The following is a 15,987-nucleotide window of genomic DNA, read 5'->3' on the forward strand; positions in this document are numbered from 1 at the left end:
ATGGGTGGGGGGGTGCAAGGGGGGGTGAGGTAGTGATTGACGGCTGAAAGGCTGGAGAGGTGCTCAGGCATGCTGGTGTGGGGGAGAGAGGGGGACTGCACGCATAGGCTGGAGGTGGCGGGGGGGGGGGCTCTCAGGCTCTGCACTCAGCTGTTGCCACCCACACCCATTATAGCCCCTCCACCACCTACCACCCACCACCACCTGCCGACCCCTTTAGCACTGCACCCAGATAAGATTTCTCCTGCTTACCTTTACCTCACGCAGTAACAGCAACAAAAGTGCGCCTTCTTTTCTCTCTCTCTCCATCTTTCTTTCCCTCACACTAACATCCTCAGCAGCTAATTATTCAGCAGTGGCTTTTTATCCGAGGATATTTTCTGACCTAGAATCCCGATGCTGAGTAAAAAACAGTGTTTTGAAACAAGTAGGTGTTTTGAACAATGACCAATGTCTGTCTGCAGCGTTTGTGTAATCTGCCTAGTTTTTCCATGACAGAAAAACACTCTTATTGCCAACAATCTCCTCTTTGTGCTCAATGCTCCATACATCATCCCATCCCAGGCCTTCAGAATACAACAGTGCCCCCTGTGGTCAAATGTACAACAACAAGTCTGAAACTAAAGGACCATGCTGCTTGTTTGAAACCTTTCCTTCCACAAAAAGGTGTGCGGTGTGTTCACTCTGGAAAAAAACAGCAAGATAAACCTTCGAATTGCAATTGTACCTATTTTCAAATATTTGCTGATGCTCGGAGCACTCATCGCCTCACACTGAAAGAATGTTGTTTTGTCTCTAATTGCAGACTTGTGGGTTGCCTGCCTCACAAAAGCTCTGTGAGAGGTCCACACGCACACACACACACACACACACACGCACACACACACACACACACACACATGCGCGCACACGACACACACATACACACACACACACACACACACATATACACACCACACACACACACACACACACACACACACACACACACCAGTGTAGCCACAGTCAGAGTTTGTGGTCATGACCACACCATCTACAAGCATCTATAAGGAAACCACAGCAGCAGAGTAATCATTGTATTGATGAAAGTGGACTTTTTCCTCACGGTTTCTTTGGGGGATTTTTTGCTACCACTCATCCTATATCACAAACAGACCCTAAAGTTTTCCATATCCACAAAATTACACATAATTAAGTGCAATTTAAATAGCTGTATTTTCCTCTTTCCAAGTCCAAGTTGTTTAATGTGACTTGACTAAAAGAAAGGTATGGGCCATGTATGTAGTTTGAGCTGAAATGGAAAAAGATACATGAGAGGGAAGAAAAAGTCAAACCGTGATGAAAATGACTTACAGAGAGCGGCCATCTCTTTGGGCAGGTCAGCACCAAATCTCCCAAACAGGCTGCTGTTGGCCAGCAGGTCGAAGGGGGAGTGGCTTCTCATGGAGTTGAAGGCGAAGGGGTAGACAGCAGGTGGGAAGCCGGTCATGTGACCCACCTGCTGTTCCCTGTTGGTAGCCATGGCGACAGAGCCCCCAGGGGTCGGCAGCAGGTTGCTAGGTGAAAGTAATGGCTTTCACAACACCTGGAAAATCCCCGGCAAAGTTGAAATCCGTGGCTTTTCGAAGACTCTCAGGATGTGGGGAAGGGATGGGCGATGATGGGGCCTTTGGTTTAGTGAGGGAAGGCCGTACTCCACTTAAGAAGAGTCATCCAGTTCACTTTTCTGGGGAAGAGAAGGCAGAGAAATTTGTTATTTATTACTAATAGATTCACCATGAGGATTAGTGTTTCTGAATGAAGATGATAGAATGATAGAATGAGTGGTTTGTGTTGAGATTCTCTACGGATTCCACAAACACATTTCACCTCACATCAACTCTGAGTCCATCTGCGTTCTGGGACGGAGAATAGTTTATCCACAGTTGTAAGAAGGATGTGCAAACTTCATACCAACAGGTATGAGAGAATGGGAAGGAAGAAGGAAGTAAGGAAGGACCGGACGGCGATAACCAAAACAGATAAAGACGTGAGAGAAAAAGAATGAGTGAGCAGTGAGAGGAAAAGCCAGAAAAACTGGGACTGGGCGAGGGGAAAAGAAAATAAGAAAGAAGTTTGGAAAAAGTTATAACAGGGAAGAGCGAGAGGGAGGGAGGGAGGGGAAAAAAGAGAGCGAGAAAAAGAGAGAGAGCTCTTGTTCCTGCAGTTTTGAAGAGCTTCCAGACTTCTACAGTGATTCCAGGCTATGCCATATGATTTAAATCACCAGAACTCTACTATAAAGAGCTCCTCTGTTCCTGCTGCCAGCCTAGCACAGCAGCCTGCCTCTCTGCCTCTTTCCCCCAGGACCAGAGGCCCAGACACGGGGTCCAGAGCAGCATGAAGAGAGAAGGGGGGTGAGGGGGTTGATGGGGGTAGGGGGTAGGGAAAATGAGATCCACTGATTGCTAACTGCTGCTGTCACTTCCAACTATCTTCTCTTGAGGTCAGGCTCTCATCCCACAGAGTCATTTTGGCTCTAACCTCCTGCAGCCCGCTCGTCACTTTGACTCCACACAGTAGGCATAGACAAGTCAGGCTCAAGCGTGGACAAGGCTGCAGTTATGCCCCACTGTTGACTGTTAACACAAGAGGGGGGAAAAAAATCCCGGTAAAGCCTCCCATTTTCTTTTTCATGTTTTCTTTTTGCCTTTCGCTTCCCTAGCGTGATTTCGTGAGTGGGTGGTGTGATCAGCTTGTTTTTTAAATGTGGCTTTGAAAAAGAGCAGAGCCAAGGAATTTGGAACTGCTGTGGCTTGTGAATCTGGGAGAAAAGACAGGGAAAAAATCTTGGTAATGAATTCGGTATAAACAAAGAAATGAGGGGAGGAAAAAAACAAAAAAAAAGATCTAAGGCTGAACCGGTGAACTGCTGAACTGTGCGAAAAAGCACAGAGTAACAGTGACAGGGTCTGGGCACTGGGGGGCACTAAGAGGTGGCGCCGTGCCCAGGAAAAAGAGGGACAGCTTTCCAAGATGCACACATATGCACCACACAGTCTGAAACCATACACATGCAATCAAGTCACTGCAAAAAAACAAGAAACTCCACACATGTGTGAGAGCACCCACTAACACAAACACACACACACACACACGCACACACACACACACACACACACACACACCTCTCTCACCCCTTGCCTTTTCCAGGGCTCTGGCTCCCTCCCTGCCTCTCTTTCTGGCTCTTTCTCTTTCAACAGAGCCAGTTAATTACACCCTACTGCTGCAGGCAGCTTCAAACCACCACTAATTTAGAGTTCCATTACAGTAAACTGTTCCACATGTGCATCCAGGGCTCAGGCAGGCTCGGGTGGCCACGTTTCAGGAAGGAGCAGCCGCCGATAGGCACCCACCCCCATCCTGCCAACACAGCCGTGCTGCCATCTTTCTTTTTCGTACCTTATTTCTCTCTGTATTTCTTGTTTTCTTTCTCCCTTCTCCTCTTCCGTGCTACCTTTGATTTTCTTCCCCCTTTTTCTGACCCACCCCACATCTCCACTCTATAATCACGTCCTGATACCCAATGCTCGTCTTGGCCTCCCCCTCCCCCACCCGCACCACATCTCCATCCTTCTTCTGCTTATACAACTTGTACCATGACCCTGAGCAGCAGTTCCACTGTGTGGCTAACGCACAAAAACATCACTACAGATTTCACAGTGGCCCTAATGGGAGAAGAGGTAGAGATTGGAAAAACAAAACTGCCAGCGACGCACATACTCATAATACGTATGTGTGTGTGTATTATGAGTATGTACTTGGCCAGCGCCTGGCCCGTTTGGGTATCTGCCTCATGAACTCAAACCAGGCCCCATAAAGGCAGCGCAATCTGTCTGCGAGCGCTGGGAGAAAAGAGAAGGATAAAGAGAAAAATGAAGGTGTGTGAGCAAAGAGAAAACTCATGGCAGAGAGTGGGACTGTATGCATGTGACTTTTGTATCCCCACAGCTGGAAAACAACAGTATATTAATGCAAATGTGAATCTTAAAATGTGCTTCAAGACCTTCAGACCAAGCAGCGAATCGTGTCTGAGTGTTCACATGCATGTCATGAAACAAAGAAATGAACTAGAAAAGAAAGAACACAAGGAAAAACACAGCCTTTTAGAATAGAACCCAGTAACCTTACTCTTCCCAAACACAATAATGAATTAATAAAAGAGTTGGCGCCAGTGTTTTTTAATGAGTCACATCAGCCCAGCAGCTTTTTACAGAGCCATTTATGTTTTATGTTGGGTCCTGTGGTAGGCTAACTTCGCCAGCCCGTCTGGGGCTATAAGGGGATAAGGGGAATTTGGAGTGACCTCATCCCCTGTTAGCCAGGGCCAAATGGGCATGGAGGGCCTCCCCACTTCCCCTGAGCCTGGGGGGCACACAGGAGGCAGCAGGCGGCCAGGCGGGCGAGGAGCACCAGGCCAGCTATGGGTGGGTTCACGGCTGCTGCTGGGACTTTCCATCATTGCCTAAGAGGTGCACTGTGGCAGTTTAAATTTACTTTGGTTGTTTCTGTAAATAGTGAAGTGTCAGACCTCACAGTAGTTCATCATGTTAGAGCAGACTCATTGGTTACACTTGAGATAATCCATTGATTTTTATCAGAACAAGACGCAGTGTAGCAAATGAAATGAAATCAATCAAAGCAGCGATTTTGGAGACAGCACTACAAGACGAGGCACGCTTTGAGGGAATAAGATTCCCTTGTTTGCTGAGGAGTTTGGATTTCAACAAAAAGATGGAGCAGAACAGAGCAAGAGTAAAAAGGAGCGAGAGAGAGAGAGAGAGAGAGAGAGAGAGAGAGAGAGAGAGAGGGAGTGAGTGAGAGAGAGAACAGTTCCCACAGATTGAATGTCTGTCAAACAAAGGGTATCAAATCCTCTGTGTGCAAAACAACAATTGTGCCTTAAATGTTGTGACGGAGCGAGGCCCCTCAGGCATTAAGAACTGCAGTCAAACATAACAAATAAATCACGGCATCTCAGGAAGCTCGGCACTACACAACCAAGAAAGCCAGTGGGGGTTTTTTTTTTCTAGTCAGCACAAGAAACCACAGGTGATTACTCTGCGTATAAGAGCAGGACTCTGGGTGCCATGGCTGCCCCAGTTTGTTTACTGGAGGACATTTCTTATTCCAATCCAGGAAAACACTAAAGAATTTACAGTAACTGTGCGTGATGTTACATTGAGTTGTAATTGCATGTTTGTCTTTGTGGATATTTGCCTTTGAAGTCAAGTTTTTACGACCTCTTCAGAGACTTCTTTTTGTTTCACTTTTCTGAGTGAGTCCACAGAGTTTCCTTTACTCCAAAAAATATGCAATTTTATTTATTTTTTTAATTTCCTGAGAGGTGAAATAAAAAATATGTGTCAATCAGCCGGGGCAGAGCTGCAAGTCAAAACCTTTACTCGAAAAGGATTGAATTGTAAAGTCACAGCCTCAAGATAAATGAACTGCACCATGTATCCTGACAGGAAAAGCTTGGCAGAACCACAGAGTCCTCTCAACCTTTTTCCACCTCTGACTTGCCCACTCCTGTTCATTTTTTTTTTTTTTTTTTGAGAGAGAGAAATCTGTGCATGTCTTCCAGGCACTGACTTCCAATTGTCTAGATCATAAAATGATTAATGTTCAGTAACTTTGTAAAGGAAACGACTCAAAGCAGAGAGGGTCTATGTTTAAGTTTTGGGTCGTGGATGAAGTCATACTACCACAACAGTTAAACAATGATTTTACAATCCATGTGTCCTAACTGAGTTGACAGACTGGCTTTTAAAACTGCTGGGAGCAAAGTGAATATTTAGTTTCATCATCGCTGCTCAATATGCCCACACAGAGCCATCAGAGTCTGTTTAACTGATTCAGAAAGGATGAAAAAAAAAAAAAAGATTTAAATGTTCATATTGAAATGGGATCATGAGAGCGTTATCTGATCTTGTCGCTGGCGTCAGCAGTATTTGGCTGTGAAAACAATATCCTCAACACTATTATCTGATGCAAAGCTGACAGCTCCCAGTCTTTCAACAAGTGGCTGGTTAATGGCTCTGAGAGAGACATATAGTGACAGACAGTTCAGTGTCTCCAAACAGATCTGCATACCATCACTTAAAACTTGTTTGACATCTGCCTGCTCTTGGCATCACACAAACACGTATTTGCTTACAGCAGCAATGCAAAGTAGCACCTCTGTGTAATCACTTGTCACTTACAGACGTTTTGTTTTTGAGGAGTGGCACCGGGGAGTGTCTTTATGCAATCGTCAAACTTTAATTCCTTTTTTGTTGTTCACTCTCTCTCCTTTGTTTAAACATAATGTCACATAACAAGCTGTGTCGACTTGCAGCGGTGGAGAGAAGCATGGAAAGAGTGAGAGCTCACAGTAAGACATAAAACACTTTGTGACATGATGAAGTCATCCTGACAGCTTGTTGTTTCCATGATGTGGTAGAGCTCTTTGGAGTACTCAACATGGAGACTCCAGCAGTGGGTCCAGCAGAGTTAGAAAACACACCACAACAGGAAAAAGCAAAGACAGATGATGTCAAGATATGAGAAATAAGGAGAGAGAGCAAGAGAGAGAGAGACAGGAAATAAAGCAAGAGAAGAAAGTCTAAAGTGGCAACATCATGATGGGTACTTTTCTGGAAGTGAAAGGTAAGGTTGGCGCTTCTAACGCGTCTTGTGAAGCAATCACTGAAAGAGGAACTGTTGATGATTCTCACGGGCAACTATGAAGGTGTTTCTCTTCCTCAACTCAGAGAGAAAACAATCCTTTCTCTGTATAAAGAGATACATAATGGATAGGTTTCACCACCACCACTTTTAGCCTCGGGAGTCAAAGCAGCACTCAGACACAAGCAGGCCCAAACACACACATGCAAGCACAACATGGAAAACACAACTCACATTCACACAAGTTTAACTTTGTGCCAAAAGATCCTTTAATGAGGGCTTGGAAGCAGGCTGAAAATGTAAATCCTCACAATCAGAGCGGCACACCTGCAAAAATAGACATAGGAAATGGAGTGGAGATAGTTTCCCCGTTAATTATAGTGTGGCAGCGAGAGAGCCCCTTGATTCCCCCTAAAACCACCTGTTTAACTCCTCCCTACCACTTGGCCTTAATTGCTATAGAAATTCCAGAAAACGACAGGTATCAACAACTCCCAGATTTACTGCTCAAAGCCATGTCACAAAGACAGAAGATTTTGCAATACAGAAGCTTTTATGGGTCAACTGTTGTTTCATTGGCTCCACCTGAAAAGTATCAGCACACAGTACAGCACCAGGTTTTGCAATTTTGTTTAAAAAAATGTCAAGTTTTTGACATTTTTAAACTTGGATTGTTTTACTGGAAGAATGAGTCTAACAAATGAAAGAGTAATTATTGATTGTTTGTTGATTGATTGTATTATATTTTTTGATGACATTTAACCTTTCGATCCACACAAACTTCCACTAATCACACTGTTTCAAAATAAGAAAAATAAGCTCTTTTATACTTTTGTTTCTTATTTGTTTTACTTATTTCCAATAGAGAGTGTGTGAGCACTGACTAAAACATTTTAAGGACGGACTGTTGCTTCATGTGTAAATGTTTACAACAACCAAAATGGTTTCGGTGAAGCTACAACACAACACACTCATGATCAGGGCACATGAGTAATGACACATGCACATCTGGAGCATATAACAGCAAACACAAATAATAATTGATTCCAAATTGTCACTGAAGACAAGCAAAACGCTGTGACTGAACACCATGTTGGTTAAGCCGCTCTGTATGGACAACCTGTCCTCGAAAAAAAAAGACCCAAAGGGTGGCTCACTGAAGAGAGGGATGAGCTCCGTTTCTTCCTCTCCAGATGTCACGGACTCTGTGTCAAACTCAAAGACCAGATGACAGCAGAGGGCTACACAGATATCACTGGCCTCCAAGCAGGAATCCCTCACTCAGCTGTGTGGGTGTTTTCCTTTCAATTCACTTCAATCAAACTGTCCCTCACACTTATGTCAGGTCCACCAGGGGAAATAAGCAGTGGACAGCAGGTGCAAAGCCAAGGGAGCCCAGCTGCAGCACTTTACCTATTGGCCAGTCACTGCTGGAGCAATAAACCAAAGCACTGTGAAAAGCTACAGTCTGACATCAGGTGCTTGATCTTTATCTGATATCCAAATCACACTGTACTAAATGCACTGTGTTCCACATGGCTGTAACAAGTGGAACCTGTTAACCTAGCATATATGCCAGCATCAATAAATAATCTTCACTGACATGTTGCTAACTATGGGAACACAATGAATAAACTTTCATGTAAACTAAGACCAGAGCGGCAGACACACCTCACTCCACAGGAATTAGCCTCTGCTGTTTAAAATGAGGAAAACAATGCTTCTTTATTCCAAGTGTTCATATGCTGGTTATAAAAAAAAGAAGAAAAAAAAAGAAAAAGAGGAAAAAAAAAAACAGGTCAAGGACTGGTGACTCCTCTGATGAATACACATTCATACACATCAAACACATGCAAGCGTGTACACACACTAACACACACACACACACACACACATACACATATGCTAATAATAAAGAGCTCCACAGGCAACTGGGTAACACTTGAAACACTCATTAATAAGCACATATGTGCACACAGGCACATGCAGGCACACATACACATGTTCGAGTATGTTTTCATATAAACTCAAGTGTCACAATTATGAGGCAGAGAGAAACAAACACACTAAAACACTGCATGCAAACAAACATGTGCGCCCGGACGTTATAGTGTTTACACATGGAAATCGGGTCGGATTTCGGGAAAACAATGATTACTTGTCTCGGAGCCTCTAAAGTGTCGCTCACACTCAGTCTCTGACTTCAATTAAAACTGTCGACCCGTTCCCAAGAAAAATGCAGTCTCTCTCCTTCTTTCTCTCTGTTAAAAGGGAGTGAATAGAAGAAAGGAACACAAACAATGACTAAACTTACCGATTCTAAACTTTTTAAGTACAAATGACTCACCAGCTCTCGAGTCGATGAGGCAGACGGACAGATCAAGTACTTGATGGAACGGTCTGATGAGCGGAGCGAGCCAAGGAAAAAGGAGAAAAGATGTGTGTACGTTCATCAGAGTCCTTCTGACAGCACAGACAGAGCAGCAATGAGCCTCTCTCTCTCTCTCTCTCTCTCCCCCTCACTCCCCCTCTTGCACTCTCCTCCTCCTCCCCTCTCCCAGTCTCTACCTCTTAAAATCACTCTTTCACTCCCCAAAGACAGGCACACACTCACTCTCTCACTCACTAAGAAATAATTATACTCTCTGATTCATAAAGCCTTCCTTTGTCACGTGACCCAACACTTCAAATATACAGCACATTTTTTCACAAGCCACAGAATGCCTGGAGGGAAGAAAAAGGCCCAGAGAGCTTAAGTTTCTGTTTTTAATTCTCTCTCCCTTCTTTGTCTCCCGGGTGAATTCTTTTTCTCTCCTTCATCTTCTTGGCTAAAGAGTTGGTTTACCTACAAACTGTTTGTGCATGTTGAAATGCAGAGTGATGTCGTGATCTAAGATCATGCATGTTTAATCAGTGCGTTCACTGTTTAATAGGAGAGGATGTTTGAATATTCTCTACAACACATTTCATTATGTTTTGATTGAACACAGACACTGTTGGGTTTCTTCTTCCAAGAACATCTGCGGTTTCACCTGGCCATTTATTTCCTGGTGTGATCAATTTATGGAATTAACATAATCATAACCTATCATAACAACATAATAACCTGTGGGCTCAGGACAGGCATGTAATGTATGTGCTGTTTTTGTGTAACACATGTTTGTGCTTGGCTCTGGTTTTTATTGCTTGCAATGTTTCTGTAACAATCTTGCCATCGCACTGATAATAAATCACAACTACTATTACCATTGCTAATGCTCCAGTATACTACTGAAGGGATATAATATTAAATACAACAAGTATACGGATACCTATGAAACTAATTAAGGAAGTAAGACACAGAAAACAACTGATACACTGTCTAAATATTCTGCCCTTATTAAGGACAGATGAAAACCAGAATTGAGCATTCAAAGCTAATATTTTTCAGGATACACAACATCTGTCAACATCCTGTTAATCATTATGCAGTTGGGAATATTCTTTTTAAAATCAAGATTGTTTTTAAAAATCAGCAGAACCTAAATCACTTCAGTCCTTGAAACGAAACTAGTAGTGGCACATCAGCTGCAGGGAAGTCCCGTGTGTGAGATGGCAGAGCTGTGCAGCAGCGACAGATTTGGGTGTGCCCCTGAATGTGCCCCTCTCTCCATATGAGATCATATGTTTCAGATATGTGTTTATGTGTTTGTGGTTCTGGGCGTGTACCCTGTTTTTCTGAATGTAATGTTTCTCAAGTTGTTTTGGTTATGAGGAGCACCTCAAACCTCAGAACTGGGAGGAGAAGGCACACCTCAACTGGCACCTCAGAGCGAAGATCTACTACACTGTCTCCTGAGACAGCACATACATGTCAGGGTAAATACATGCATTCTCCTCTCCCGATACAGTAAGCTACATCTAGTTTAATGCGTGTCTAAACCAAGCAAGTGCAGCATGAATTTTCAAAATAACCAACTTATACATGCACTACTTATTCTGAAACTTCATCTAAAATGATGCCCTTCAGGCATATTGGCCATGCATCACTTCATTCTCCCAGATATAACAGTCTGGAGCAGAACTGCCAACCAATGCAGCATGTGGAACTTTTCTTCTTCTTGGTCTTCCCAGCTACATGTACATTTAAGACCAGCTACAACTGCCGCTTGTGTTTGTAAACCTCAGTAATTGGCCTGATACAGGCAGAGATCTTATCCTCAAATACACTGACCCCAAAGTGTCTCCAGGATAAAGTCAAGCCATCATAATCATTAAAAAAACCTCTCAGCCTCGCTTTCGTTATTCCTATGTGCTTCTAATCTTTATAGCCACATATGGTCTACAGTAGCCTACTGAAATGTTCTTTCATACATTTTCTTTAATGTGGATTTGCCAGCACATAATCGGGGCAAATAAATGGATAAGCAGTGAGAGGCACTGTTGCCTTTTTGCAGAAACCTTATATTCAGGAAGCGTGGATCTAAGCCATTCTGCAAAAAGCACTTCAGCTGATCCTTATCTCGTTTACATTTGATTTATGTGTTGCCTATGAGGCCACTAAGGCTAATAGAAATCCTTTAACTGTTTGCATAGCAGCACTAAATCAGCAATTGTGTAACATGAAACAAGATGATAAATACAACTATAGGACACAGAGAAAAGCTAACAGTATATTAGCTGTCAGAGCGATGAGAACTGTGAAGTGTGAATTTCAAGTCAGTGTGATGCCATCAGTCTGACTGAGACCATGTGTTTGTATCAGAAAGTGCAGTCAAGTGCATGAAGATAGTCGTGTGTGTGTCAGTGCGCGGGGCATGCTGTGCTCCTTATTAAATTATGACACTGAGCTTGAGCAAGGGGGTGTTTAGGATTTGCCTGTGTGTGTGTGTGTGTGTGTGTGTGTGTGTGTGTGTGTGTGTGTGTGTATGCGTGTGCACGTCTGCAGTTCTGAATATGTGTATATGTGTGCTTGTGTCCGTGTGCATGGATAAGTGTGTGTAGGCAGTAGCAGCAAGAAGGTCAGAGGTTACTAGTGTTTGTGTTTCAGTGTCAGTGAAGTGTGCTCCAGGCAGAGATTTATGATCATTGTGTCTGGGAGGCTGTAGAGTGGGGGATAATGAAGATAGATCAGGGTGCTATCTCTCTCTCTGGGCACCACTGGAAACATGGCCTATGGCCCCCGCCATTCTCGTATCATTAACTTCAGCCTGTGACATCATAACGCACTGCCCTGACATCAATCCTAACACAGTGTGCTCTGACAAAAAGTCGAACACAGAGAGGCAATTCCTCACAGGAAGTCATCTGGCAAACACGGGCATTGTTCGGCTTCTCTGGGTGTGTTTATGAAGATATGAAATATTCATGGAATCATCATACTCAGTCGTGTGTTTCCACTTTAGACTCAACCGTATTTGCATTCACAGAACTATGGAACAGAGGCCTGGGGCTCGCTGGCAAAGGAAGAGGAGCAAAGGCAAAAAGGAAGGAGGAAAAGGGGGGATCGTGAAGGGAGCAAGACAGGGAGGAAGTCAGGTTAGAGGGGTTACAGGGAGATGGAGTGAGGAGGAGGAGGAGGTGGAGGAGGGGGAGGAGGAGAGGTGTTGGAGGGCGAGAGGGCCACTGGTGCAGGGAATGTGAGAGAAAGGGGTGTGAAATAGAAAGAGGGAGGGAAAGAAAACTGGAGGGTGAGATGGAGAGACGGATGGATTGTAGAAGAACAGGGGGTGGGGCGGGGAAGTTGATGGGATTGGTGGTGGGGAGGTGAGAAGGGGCGCAGGGCGCTGGTGCCTGTGGCGGCAGGTTTTAATCAGTAACAAGATGCCTGTAATGAGATCACTATTTCCCCACGTTCAGATTGATGTCATGTGCAGTTTGGTGCCGCACTGAGACAGGCAGGGGGACGCAGGACGAACGCACACGCCCCGCACTGGAGTCATTTGCGCGCACATGCAGAAACACATTCATGTGCACACAACACACAAATATACACTTTCTTGGTTACAGACTCAAACACACATCCTGTGAAATGAAGGAGCTCATTCATCCCGCCTGGCAAAGTGCGCTCATTTAGAGTCCAGCCGCCTTGAAGTAAAAACATACACAGAGGAATACTACTCACAGGAAAATGAGTTACTCATGGCAAAGGAGAAATGTATGTGTTAGGGACCGAAGGGCATATACCACTATGTACTCCTCTAACAAAAACAAATGAGCACAAAGCTTGGAAAAGAGTGAGTGAGAGCCAAAAGCTTTTTTACTGCAGCAGAGATGAAGGGAAAAAGACGGGGAGGAAGGAGAGAAAGAGAAAATAAAAAGAGGAGTGAGTTTTTTTGTGCATATTTTGGGTTGCATTCAGAGGTTGTCGACACAGCTACCAGTGTGTGTGCCAGCACATGAGCGCTCCTGCCTATTCCCCAACATGTGTGTCCAATGAAAGGTGAACGGCTCTCCTGTCTATACTTTCCTCAAAATTCAGCCATGATGTCACCATGAACCCATCTTGAACCCACCTCTGTCAAAAAGCATTACTCCAGCCCTCCCTCTCTCTGCCTCATTTTCTGTTCCACCTCTCCCTCCTTCACGCTCCGTTCCTGCCTCTCAAATTCTTCACCGAGCTCCCATTCTTTTTCTTTCCTCTTTTTCATATTTCCGTATTCTTCAACATTTCCCCTCTCCCGTCCATGTCTCTTTTCTCTCTCACTGAATCGCAGTCTTTTTCTTTTTTTTTTTTGGCAAGCGTGGTCTAATTGAATCACCAAAAAGCGCAGCCATTTGCCAAAAATGCCAGGATGTTCTGATTATCATAAACTTTGTTTAAGCTGTGGTTTTACAAAAAAAAAAAATGCTCCGAGTACATGAGGGGAAGCCAGAAAAATAAAAGCAGACAAAGAGAGGAATCGAGGAGAATGCAAATGAAAAAGGGGAGAGAGAAAGAGAGAGAACACTGGGGAAGAGAGGGGTGGTGGGGGCAGCGAGAAGGCAGCCAGAGAGCCACATATGGAAGTGATTCTGTAATTACTGCAAATCTGTGAGCTCAAAAGGAAAGGTCTTCTTTTCCATGCCTCCTTCCCTGCACATAAAACTGCCCTTGTGAGAAAGCTGGGCACTAAATACTGCACAGGAAACATGAAAAAAAGTTTAAAAGTTTTTATTTGCTTTTGCTTTTTTGGCATGTTGCGTCGGTATATGAATATGTGTACGATGTATGTTTTGTATGTTGAGACTACACACAGGCCTGTGTTTGCTGTTTTTCTGCACAGATGCTGATCATGAGGCTAATTCCACACAGTCTACTACTGGAAATTTTTCTGCATTCTTTGCTCATTTGCTTTGCTTTCCTGATCTTAATCAACCGCCCTGCAAGCTAATTTAAAACAAACTGCGAGATTCAGCCTGGAATAAACTTAAGACTCTCATCAGCCTCACACTTAACTGGCATCATTCTCATAAAGCACACGTTCAACAAGGTGTATGTGTGTGTGCGTGTGTGGGTGTGTGTGTGTGTGTGTGTGTGTGTGGGGGGGGGGTTGTTGGTGGTTAGGGGCTGGGTGACAGATAGACAGACAGACAGACAGACAGACAGACAGACAGACAGACAGTGATGAAGAGTGTCTTTTAAGCCTCGGGCTAAGCAGTGCTTTGCAGGTGTGTATGTTGGCAGCGATTCCTGTTCTGCTCAGTCCCCGAACAGTTTCACCAGCCTGTAATTATCTCGTGCCCTGCCATAACGTGTTCTCATGATGGGTGCGTGAGTCTTACTCACACACATACAGTAAACACACACTCCGATTGACGCAGCTTGAGCTTCGTTTATTCTTAGACACATCCAATTAATCACGACAGGAGATGATTTATGTAAAGTACACAAGCCTACCTTCTCCGCCCGGAGCTTCAAACGCGAGCACATCCCCCCAGAAGTTTGAAGCGTAAATAGTTGGATGACAAGCGCACGCACGGCGAAGTTTTCTGTGAAGGAGACAAAACAAAGTCATGGACAGTCTTCAGAGGGATCCTCCATTACGGCTTGGCGGCTCGTAAAGATCACGCCATTTGCTCTTACGCTTCAGAGATCATTTCAGTCATTTGTCAGATTACCTTCGTTTGTTGCCAATCCGTCACTGAGTCCCGGCAGCTCAGGGGCGTCGATGGGAGCTACAGAGCGTGAAGATTTATGACACTGTGACGCCCCCTAGTGATGGAAGGGAGGGCTGCAGCATCCATGCTGTCAGGGCGGATGGGATGAGATGGAAACACAAGAAACAAAGAAAACAATTAATGCAAGAATATGAAAGTAACAAAATAAGTCAAAATTTATTTATGGAAGTGAATAAATAGCTAATCCACCCCCCTGGCCCGTGATAATGTCATAACTAATAATGCCATTACAACATTACAATCATAGAATAATCATAATGACTATCTCATCCAGTAATCATATACTTGTTTTGGACTAATCAGTTCGAACATGCCATTAAAGCAATTAAGATATAGATAGATAGATAGATAGATAGATAGATAGATAGATAGATAGATAGATAGATAGATAGATAGATAGATAGATAGATAGATAGATAGATAGATAGATAGAGATAGATAGATGAATTGTTATCGAGAATTAAAACTCAAAGGTCTTAAGAAAATAAATAAAACTCCTATGTTAGCAATAGGCTATTAGGAAATCATCAGAAGGCAGACTCACGTTCACTTTTCAATTAGTTTTTCTTTTCTTTTTATTTTTTTGCAAGCACTGAGTAACAAAACCCAGACTTTACCTGCGGATCCAAACATTGAAAAAGAAATGGAGACAAGATAAAGAAAAGTGTGCTGGGGTTTGATTTGTTTGTTTTTTGTTTTTCTTGTTGTTGTTTGCTTTTTTCAGTATATTTGTCTGCAACGTCACCTTTTAAGTGAACTCTTGTATAAATAGATAGATAGATAGATAGATAGATAGATAGATAGATAGATAGATAGATAGATAGATGGGATCCTGTTCATGTGTCAGTGCCTTGGTTTGCCACTGGGAGGCGCTTTCCTCAAGCTGTGTGTGGGTTGGTTCTGCAGGTTCAGTCAGGCGAGTTTGTTGCTGACTGAATGTTAAAAACTAAATTTGAACATAGGACTAAGTTTGTTTGCTTTTTTAAGTGAAAGTTGACTTCCCCCTCAGAGGAGACCGAGTTTTTTAACGTGAAAAATAATCACTCAGAAATATATATATATAAATATATATATATATATAATAAAATAAAAAAGATTTACTTTTTTTAGTAAGCGGAATTTCAACTTCAGTTGAGTGTT

General features: G+C 43.5%; 1 protein-coding gene across 3 annotated transcripts in view; it reads right to left on the minus strand.

Annotated features, from left to right (window-relative positions):
• The window catches only part of rarga (retinoic acid receptor gamma a), a 44,523-nt gene extending 29,623 nt beyond the window's left edge, over nt 1-14,900 (minus strand). The window contains exons 1-3 of one of the 3 annotated variants that reach the window (XM_023425146.2): nt 14,788-14,900; nt 14,567-14,658; nt 1,354-1,726 (exon numbers count right to left, since the gene is read on the minus strand). In XM_023425146.2, the coding sequence (XP_023280914.1) occupies nt 1,354-1,522 (169 nt within the window). In that variant the 5' untranslated portion in view covers nt 1,523-1,726; nt 14,567-14,658; nt 14,788-14,900. Of the gene's footprint in view, nt 1-1,353; nt 1,727-9,055; nt 9,186-14,566; nt 14,717-14,787 lie in introns of those variants that run through there. The other 2 variants (XM_023425147.2, XM_023425145.2) reach the window with 2 other exon arrangements.
• Between the last annotated feature and the right edge of the window lie 1,087 nt (nt 14,901-15,987).

Source organism: Seriola lalandi, unplaced genomic scaffold (assembly GCF_002814215.2).
Source record: "Seriola lalandi dorsalis isolate HSWRI2012SDOR001 ecotype SW California unplaced genomic scaffold, Sedor1 jcf7180002054767, whole genome shotgun sequence".
In the NCBI taxonomy this organism is placed as follows: domain Eukaryota; kingdom Metazoa; phylum Chordata; class Actinopteri; order Carangiformes; family Carangidae; genus Seriola; species Seriola lalandi.